General features: G+C 47.8%; 1 protein-coding gene across 1 annotated transcript; it reads right to left on the reverse strand.

The window, feature by feature from the left end:
* Positions 1-2,006: 2,006 nt before the first annotated feature.
* ZSWIM4 (zinc finger SWIM-type containing 4) lies at positions 2,007-9,823 on the reverse strand. Its single transcript, XM_075343899.1, has 12 exons — positions 9,274-9,823; positions 8,136-8,284; positions 7,894-8,044; positions 7,630-7,806; positions 7,133-7,459; positions 6,899-7,036; positions 6,556-6,816; positions 6,335-6,470; positions 6,092-6,246; positions 5,559-5,722; positions 3,835-3,916; positions 2,007-3,747 (listed from the first exon to the last, which is right to left on the reverse strand). Exons 1-12 carry the CDS (start codon positions 9,821-9,823, stop codon positions 2,870-2,872), a joined length of 3,168 nt encoding a protein of 1,055 aa, XP_075200014.1. The 3' UTR covers positions 2,007-2,869.
* Between the last annotated feature and the right edge of the window lie 200 nt (positions 9,824-10,023).

The raw sequence follows: 10,023 nt of genomic DNA on the forward strand, positions 1-10,023 counted from the left end.
CATGAAGCATGGGATTGGAAACATCTTACTTTGGGGTAGGCTTTTCTGCAAAGGTGACGACTGCTCCGTACTGAAGAGAGCATGGATGGGGCGGGGACAAGTCTTGTGATATTTTGGCCAACAGCCTCCTTCCCTCAGAGAAGGCATTGAGATGGGTCGTGGCTGATCTTTCAGCATGACAATGACCAAAAACACAGGTATGGCAACTTACGGAGCTGTTCCTTAAGAAATATTTCAAGGTCCTGGAGTGGCCTAGCCCTTCTCTAGACCTAAGCCCAAAAGAAATTCTTTGGAGGAGGTGAAATTCAATGTAACCCAATGACCGCCCTGAAACCTGAAAGATCCTGGAAAAGATCTGTATGGAGGAGTGACCTGGAGAAGCTCTGTATGGAGGAGTGACCTGGAGAAGCTCTGTATGGAGGAGTGACCTGGAGAAGCTCTGTATGGAGGAGTGACCTGGAGAAGCTCTGTATGGAGGAGTGACCTGGAGAAGCTCTGTATGGAGGAGTGACCTGGAGAAGCTCTGTATGGAGGAGTGACCTGGAGAAGCTCTGTATGGAGGAGTGACCTGGAGAAGCTCTGTATGGAGGAGTGACCTGGAGAAGCTCTGTATGGAGGAGTGACCTGGAGAAGCTCTGTATGGAGGAGTGACCTGGAGAAGCTCTGTATGGAGGAGTGACCTGGAGAAGCTCTGTATGGAGGAGTGACCTGGAGAAGCTCTGTATGGAGGAGTGACCTGGAGAAGCTCTGTATGGAGGAGTGACCTGGAGAAGCTCTGTATGGAGGAGTGACCTGGAGAAGCTCTGTATGGAAGAGTGACCTGGAGAAGCTCTGTATGGAAGAGTGACCTGGAGAAGCTCTGTATGGAAGAGTGACCTGGAGAAGCTCTGTATGGAGGAGTCACCAAAATCTGAGGAAACCTGGTAAAGATCTACTGGAAACACCTAACCTCTGTAACTGCAAAGAAAAAGGTTTCTATATTAAGTTCTGTTTTTCTATTGTATCAAATACTTATTTCAGGCAATAAAATGCAAATTAATTTAAAAAAAAATCATACAATGGGATTTTCTGGATTTTTTTTTTTTTTTATTTTGTCACAGTTGGAGTTACGTACAATAAGAATTATAGTCCTCTCCATTCTTTCTAGGTGGAAAACTTGCAAAATCGGCAGAGGATCAAATACTTAATTTTCCTCAGTGTACATACAAGTCCTCATTCACACATCAATATTTTTGTATTTGTGTTTGTATGTCAAAGCCATGAGAGGCACTTATTGAGAATCTATAATTGAAAGAGACTCTTGTTCTGCGTTTAGGAGACACTCCTGGTTTTGGCAACAAAAGGAGGTGTGAATAAGGCCTTAAAAAAGTTGTACTTCCTAAACCCTTACTTAGGATATGAATGTCCTCAAATTAAAAGCTGAAAGTTTGCACTTTAAGCCCAGAATGATTTTTTTTAACAGTATCTTTAGGTAAACAGACAAGAGTCAAGACTTTTCACTGTCCACATTTCTAGGCCCAACTGTATATAAATTGCCTCAGAGAGCCATTGATCCACTTAGCAACCGTTCTATAGCAACCAATCAGAGCTCACCTTACATTTTTAAACCTATACTGTAGAGATAGGTGCTGCTTTCTGATTGGTTGTCATGGACAACAAGCTTTGTTTTCATGAGGCCTAGCCTCTCCTCAAAGCCCTCGCACTGTTAGAAGTTACAGTTATACAACAATATATACTATATTTAAAAAAAAAGAGCAAGATGGCCATGGTAAAAACACCATCAAGCATGTGTTTTTGGTCACCAGGGATCCACAGATGTGCCTCTGTGATGAAAACAGTTTCCAAAATGGCTGCCACTAAACTTGTATAGGCTTGTGGTACGCTGTATTTTCTGTTAAAATTCCGTTTGTGTGCCCACCACCCAGTTTGTCTCATAGGGTCTAAATAAAAGATACATTTTTTATTTAGACCCTGTGAGAAACGGAGTGGGTGGGCACACGAACGGAATGGTGACAGAAAATACAGTGTACCATAAAAGCCTATACAAGTTAGTGGCAGCCATTTTGGAAACAGTTTTCGTCAGAGAGGCGAAAAAGGCAGCCATTTTGCAACTCGTTACTCCAAATACACATTTTGCTATAGAGAATGGTCCAAGAAGCCGTCTGCACTCGCCATAAATGATTTATTCCCAGTTAAAATGCAAAATTTGGTCCCTCTTACTAGTCAAAAAAAATAAAAATAAGATTATCCCATACGTTCAAGATGGCCGTCATAAACGCAGGCTGGAATAATACTGGCTCTCAGGCCTGTTACACAGCTTTGCTACAATAAAGGGTGGGGGTAAGGTTGCTTCACGTCCATCCCCTACGGAAAGGGTTAAGACTTTTTTTTTAGATTTTTAAACTTTAAAAATTATCAAAAAAAAAATTATATATAAGTTAATACAGAAGATCCTTCAGAAATAAATATAAAGCACTGCTCTTTCCAAAGAAATCCTCGTCTAGAATTAAAGATTTGCAAAACTTTCTTCTTTTTTATATCTTGCAGTCCATTCCAGGAGGCATTTCAGTCCGTAATTATAGTGCGAAACGCACCCCCCATGTGACGACGGGCTGTGGTGCCGACCTTGGGAAGGGGATTTCACAAAATATATAAATAAATATAAGTTATTAAAAACACAAAAAAACCAAAATGCACATTTCCACCGGAGATCCGTTGCAATTCTTCAAAAGAAAAAAAAAAAAAAATATATATAAAATAAGTGTAAAGTGTATCCTTCACTACCGCGCTCATCTGCCAGCAGTACGGTATATCTGCTGCTCCGCGCAGCAAGGGGTTTTTAGAGGTTTGTTCCCAATAGTTTCTATGTTCAGCCGAAACGTTCTCGCACCAGCAGCATCAGTTTTTTTTTCCCTTTGTAAGTTTGTTTCAGGTTCTCCAAAAACTGGGCAAATTGGCGATGGCCATCCGGCGCCAGTAGGAAGGTGTCTCGACCTTTTGCAAGAAATTCTATGAACTCGCCATAATGTCGAGGGCTGATGTGAGTGAGGCGGGAATGAGTGGTGCTGACGTAAGCGCCAACTGCGGCTTCCAGAAGTTGGATGAGCGGGGACTTTTCAGCCCTTGGTACTGTTCCCCTACCTCTCGGGTTATTAGCAGCAGAGAGGGTATGTGGCAAGCCAGGGGGTGGAAGGCTACAGCGACGTATGATATCAGATAACACAGGGGCACACTGTACACTTTTAATAACTAGGGGTACCACGGTGCTCATCTCAACTTTGCCCAACGAGTGGGCCAGAGAGCAAGTCCACAGGACGTCACTGACCGCTGGGTGAGAGTCTTGGCTGAACCCTATGGTCAGGTTCGATAGGGCTAATGTGGCCAAGGTGAAGGCCCTCAGTGGAAGGCCACGGTGCTCCATGAAACGGGCAACTGTAAAAAGGTGGGAATGTGTACCAGGGCTTGAGGTGGCACTATCCAAGACAATCTGGTAAGCAGCTTCAAAAGAAGTGTGGTCCTTCTCACATAGAGTTAGGGTAGGGAGGGAACAGCTTTGTGGGTCCTTCAAAGCACATTGTAAAGCCAGGGCCCGCGCACAGGAACAAAGCTCTTCTCGTTGTCTAGGGTCTTGGCTGAAACGCATGAGGGTGGCAGGAGATGTGCAAGACACCGCAACGATGCTGGTTGCTTCAACTGGGGTGAAGAGGGTGTACCAGTTATGCATGACGCTGATGATGGCTTGTGGGCCTGAAGGAGAGTACAATAGTTTTATATTTAGCAGCTTGGGATAAAGAAAGACTAAAAAGTTAAAGCTCAGTCACAATGGAAGCTTACCAATCTCTGTGGCACACGAGACCAACCAGCGAACCATCTCCCTACGTCTCCATGTCAGTGTGGTCAGGGTCATTCTCATCACCTGCATTAAGAAAGGGGGCGGAGGTGGGCACAAATAAGTAAATCATCACTACCATCCGTCTCTTCTCCATACACTAGGAGGCACCAGCACAGTCTGAGGAGTTCATAGACTTGGAAGAAGAATATGCTCCTGCCCTTCAACATTATTTACCCAAATTCCCCAATATGCAGAATTTTCCAGTCCATAACTAAATAAATGATAAATACTTTCCAATCCATCCTGAATGCAGCAGCCAGGATAATATTCCTCTCCAACATCTACACCGATGCTTCTAACCTGTGCCAGTCATTGCCAATCTGCTACAGAGTCCACGTCTAAACTTATCACCGTCACCCACAAAGCTCTCCACCGTTCTGCACTGCCCTACATCTCTGGCTATCACCCTACCCATGCCCTCCATTCCACTAATGACGCAAGACTTAACATCCTCAATCTGAACCTGCCATTCCAGTCTCCAAAGCTTCTCATGAGCTGCACCAATACTCTGGAACGCACTTAATTTCCAATACCCCCCGTTTTAAGCATGCCCAAAAAACGCATTTCTTTAAACTGATCTATTCCCTCTCTTTAACTTTTCCAGTTGCCACAAAAAAAAAAAATAAATTCTTCTAAATCTGGTCCCCTGTATCATCTGACACCTCCATACACTTAATAGCCTTCTGTATCTGTACATGTACTGCAATCACGCCAATGGGCATACAGAATGATACGCCCCCCCCATGCCACTGCACTGTTAGTTTATGCTGTCACTCTTGAGATCGGCACTAACAAGTGCGAGCGAGCGCCATACATGTAAGGGGTTAAGCATTGAATTCCTGCAATTCAGCGATTTCACATAACCTACCCCAGGGTATAATATCCGGCCCCTAGCCATGCTTTTAGTCTACCCCAATAATATCCAGCCCCTCACCATGCTTTTAGTCTACCCCAATAATATCCAGCCCCTCACCATGCTTTTAGTCTACCCCAATAATATCCAGCCCCCCACCATGCTTTTAGTCTACCCCAATAATACCCAGCCCCTCGCCATGCTTTTAGTCTACCCCAATAATACGCAGCCCCTCGCCATGCTTTTAGTCTACCCCCAGGATATAATATCCGGCCCCTTGCCATGATTTTAGTCTACCCCCATAATATCCGGCGCCTCGCCATGCTTTTACTCATATGACAGCATAAAATGATGAAGAGCTTACTGACAACAACCCAAGTCTGGTCATTGGACACAAATAACTATCCCACCTTCACCTGTGAGTGATATTAAAGGAAGGACCCGCAGCAACTCAGCCACAAAGTGGAGACCCTGTAACTTTACAGAGTGGGGGTCCAAGTGATAAAGAGCAGAGAGCTGAAAAGTCACCACCGTTCTGCTGACTACATAACTGTTCAGACCTCCTCTGGTAACATCAGCAGAAACTCTGCGCCCGACGGGAGCTTCACGGCCAAGCAGTCGTACATCACAAAGCACAATGCAGAGCCATACATCACCAAGAGTCCTTTGGTGCAGAAGAACATGACCGGCCGCACAGAGCTCAGACCTCAACTCATCCAACAACTAGGATGTAAAATGTGAACAGTGTCTTCTCCGAAGACATCATTGTCTATATAGAGTACACGCTAGAAAACTGTAAAATGAGGATCTTACCTGCAGTCCTAGCTCCAAAGAAATGTTTAGCAGCGTGGTGTCAGGGGGAGAGTTTGGGGGAGTTGCGGTCTTGCAGGCGTCCTGAGCCAGCTTGAAGAGCAGAGCTGGAGAATGGATATGTTGTTGAATGGAAGCCAGAACTGTGTGCAGCCACTTGGGGTCTCCTGTGATGGAAGAAGAAAAATAAAACCATCTAATCTGGTGGGCATCAGCTGACCATCACGTAAAGTGGAAAACTTCCACAGCTAATCCTGCACTACGTAATCCGACAGCCAACAGGCTATGAGGTCCCCACTGCAGTCGGACATGTCCTGCTCCAAGATCTTAAAGAACAGGGCAGAAACTGAGGCCCTTCAATATGGTGCTGATGAACCAACAGAACTGCCAAACTACAGCTTTTCTTCTGAAGTCCCCCGATCTCTCGTCACCACTGGGTGCACTGCAGCCATATTTACATCATCAGAAGAACTATACCAAGGGTAGGAACAAACCCTACAGTCCATCCACCAGAAATAGCCATCCATGATGCAAACCTTTAGCCGTTGTCAACATGGCGGACGCCAATTCACACTGTCTTGTTTCCAAATGCCCAAGAGTAAACCAACGAGGAAAGCGACTGGTCAGCATAGAATCCAGAGGCATGATGTCCGATCCGTGTGGAGGCACAACAGATTCAAGAATTGGAAGCCTGGAAATAAAGAAGAAGAACCAGCAGATTTAGATGGTAAAATCCATGATAAATGTGTATAATGGCATTAGTCGCTGGCTGCACTTACCGCATGGCTCTGAGGGCAACTCTGTACGCAAGGTCCGAATCATGTGGGAGCAAAGCCGTGAAGAGGAAGCGTGCAAACATATGCATAGGAACGCTCTCCCGGTAGATCACTTCTCCGAATCCACTGAACGGACCACCTAGGAGGAATAAATGGTGAATCAGTAATCAGACCCAATGAGGGCTCCCATAAACATTCCACGTTATACATTTATGCCACCATACCTTCTAGGAGTAACACGGCCTGCTTCCTCAGCACCTGCACCAGCCGATCCCCCATGTCCAACGTTCCCAGAAGGCCAATAATCTGCTCTTCACTTCTGACCAGCTTGTCTTGAGCATAGAGGCCTTCAGGCATTGCTCGTTGCTGTCCCAGGCCCATGAGAGCCACTTCCAGTGCCAGACACAAAAGAGACTCTCCTGAGGGGGAGCCTCCAGGTACAGGGACATGTTGGTACATTACTTTCCTCTGCTCCCCACCGAGCTCTGAGAAGTAAGAAAATGAGAAGGTCCTAAGACAGAAGTCCTCTCTGACAGTCATTACCCAATCCAATGTATAGAAATGTACCTGGGTAAGGAGCTGGTCCTTCATCCTCTGGTAGACTGGCCTCCAAGAATGTCCTGGAAAGACACCCGATGGGATCAAGCGGGTGCCCGATCCACCCTTCGAGATTAGTGAGAGTAGTACTTCCTTTTATCTGAAGTTCTGTTAAGAAAATAGGTGTTAACATGAGAGAATGATGGTCTCCACCACCCACCAGGCCTACTTCTCGTTCACCATGTGACCAACACCTTGCCTCACCTTTTCTCTGCTGCTTCAGTCCTTCCATCTGGTGCTGGCGTTGCAGCCTCATGGTGTTTACTACTGAAACAGCCAGTCTCAAAGCTTGGAGCGGGTAACCGTGTGATCTTAGGGCATCAACGCGGGCACAAGCTACCGGAAAATGGTCTCCTAGCCACAGAGGTCGGCCTTGAGGGTCATAGGACAACTTGTCAGAGCTGCACTTCACACTCGTCCCCGGAGTGCAGGTATCTCCGTTTAGGATCCGTTGTAAGTGGGGGTCGTTCCAGCGCAGCTCCCCCGCCTTAAGGGCCCTCGCGAATACTGTCTGACGAGGAGCAATTACTACTGGAAATAAAAGGCAACATCTAGATTAAAAAATTTGGAAAATGGTATCACACCAAAGGTGAAGTGTGGACATATATAATGTAATAAGTGACATGGCACATACAAATTTGCAAACTGTGCCAACCAAACATTGCAGAAATACGTAACCTATGCCAACCTCACGATCGTACCGTGGCTTCCAGCAGAGCTCAGAGGCATCGTCTGTGCCCCTGGACCATCCAAAGAGTAGTTTCCTTCTTCTAGAGGACAGCTGTCCATGGCGTTCCACCTCCGGAGCAGTTCCAGCCACGACTCCCTTTCTTCTGTTCGGCAGTGCGGACTGAGCATCACACACACCCAAAGTGCTCCTGTCCGGGAAAAGACGCCAAGAAGGTTACACCGAGAATCCACGATGGGATCTGATTATCCACCATCTGCTGAAGAACAACCCTTACCCAACTCATCCCAAAGCTGACGACATTTATCAGTCATTCCGGCTCCCTGCTGCCGCCATAGAGCCAGCCGGGGGTCCTCCAAGAACTGCTCCGTAATCAGGATAAGCATTCGGGCACCATTGGAGTCTCGCATCCTCAGCATCTCCCGCACCTAGAGAGACCGGATGCCAATAGTGGAGGATATAGTGATGACGCCGCGCATGGCAGGACAGGATATATCAAAGCCGGTAAGCGGTAATCACCTTGCCGAACATAGACTGCAGCTGCTTGCTGGCTCCGTAGTATCCACCATTCAACAAGAGCTGCTTCACTTGCTCCTGAATCTGCTCCTCATCCAAATGCCAACAGTTGTCGTCTTCACGCCCTGCACCGGCTGTGGGGTCCGGGGCTCCTAAAAGCAAGAGGGACCATGATGCACATCAATGAAGTCATTGTTACAGTAAGGGCATGCTGGGAGTTGTAGTCTCAATAGTCTGAGCAGAAAGACAACGCAAGAGTAAAAATGCACTAGCAGGTGTTTAAAGGATTTTTTTCAGTTTCTGAAAATCCCTGCCCCCGGCTAGTTTGTTTTAATTAAAAAAAAAATAAAATAAATAAAATAAAATATAAATAAATAAATAAACCCACAAACTACCCTTTCCTCACCCTCCCCAGGTCCAGCACTGGATCTTAGTCGCTGCTCTTCACGTCTGTCACTGTCTGCAGTGCTGACATCACATCAACAGTGCTGTTACAGCTAATCCTTGAGCTTAGCGGCTTGTGTCATCAATTTGGGCAGAGCCGCCGAGCTACATTGTTGGCGTCGGCGCTGCAAGTAATAGCGGAGAGGCGACACCGAGCCCGAGCGGAGAGGCGACACCGAGCCCGAGCGGAGAGGCGACACCGAGCCCGAGCGGAGAGGCGACACCGAGCCCGAGCGGAGAGGCGACACCGAGCCCGAGCGGAGAGGCGACACCGAGCCCGAGCGGAGAGGCGACACCGAGCCCGAGCGGAGAGGCGACACCGAGCCCGAGCGGAGAGGCGACACCGAGCCCGAGCGGAGAGGCGACACCGAGCCCGAGCGGAGAGGCGACACCGAGCCCGAGCGGAGAGGCGACACCGAGCCCGAGCGGAGAGGCGACACCGAGCCCGAGCGGAGAGGCGACACCGAGCCCGAGCGGAGAGGCGACACCGAGCCCGAGCGGAGAGGCGACACCGAGCCCGAGCGGAGAGGCGACACCGAGTGGAGAGACCGGGCATTCCAAAATGAATACTGGGTCTAAAAAGGGAGGAGTGTGACCAAAGCCTGGCCTAAAAGTATCACGTTTCTTTGACATCCTCCATCCTGAGCCACGAACATTACATTCCGGGGTCTGATGGTGCCGTTGGCTTTATGCTTACCATGCACTCTGTTGATCTCGGATCCCAGCTGCAGGATTTCGTCGGCCAGTCTCTGAGCCGTCGGCAGCACGTCCGTATGATGCTGACTGATCAGGTATTGTACAAATTTCTGCAGCTGGTCCCTGTTCATTTGGGAAAGCGTCTCCGAGATGGGAAGCCGCAGCTCCACCGTCCGTGCCCGCCTGATGCGATGGAGGGACAGCGCCACCACGTGGGCGCAGTAAAAAATGTCTTTGTTTTCGCAGCTGCAGCTGACGGACGTGATCTTGCATCGGTCAAAACTGATAGACACCTGGCAGGTCTTTTCTGGCTCTCCCGGTTCTGTGACCGATCCGCTAAGGTGAAACCCTGCAAAAACAATAGACAGAAGTAAGATGCCACAATTACTGACCACTGCCGTCTCAAAATTATTCACCCCTTCGTGATCAGCATTGTTAGCCCTTCCGGCTGTTCTAACCTGCTGCACAGACACCAGCTTCTGGCAGTGTTCTAGGCACCCGCCTAAAGTGTAGGGTGCTGCGTCCTCTATGGCACTCAGTACACAGACCATGACAGCTGGGACAAAGGTCGGCAGCGTTCATTACTGAGGCCATTGTGTTGAATTGAGTCCTCCCGGCATTCTCCATAAAAGTCTATGAGAGCCTCGTCCTGGATCCCAGATGTATTGAGCACTTGTAACAAAATTTTTGACTTCTGGCCATAAAATAAAACATCGGAGGAGTGATGCCATGGACAAAACACACACACACA

The sequence above is a fragment of the Anomaloglossus baeobatrachus genome, chromosome 4 (genome assembly GCF_048569485.1).
Source record: "Anomaloglossus baeobatrachus isolate aAnoBae1 chromosome 4, aAnoBae1.hap1, whole genome shotgun sequence".
Lineage (NCBI taxonomy): Eukaryota > Metazoa > Chordata > Amphibia > Anura > Aromobatidae > Anomaloglossus > Anomaloglossus baeobatrachus.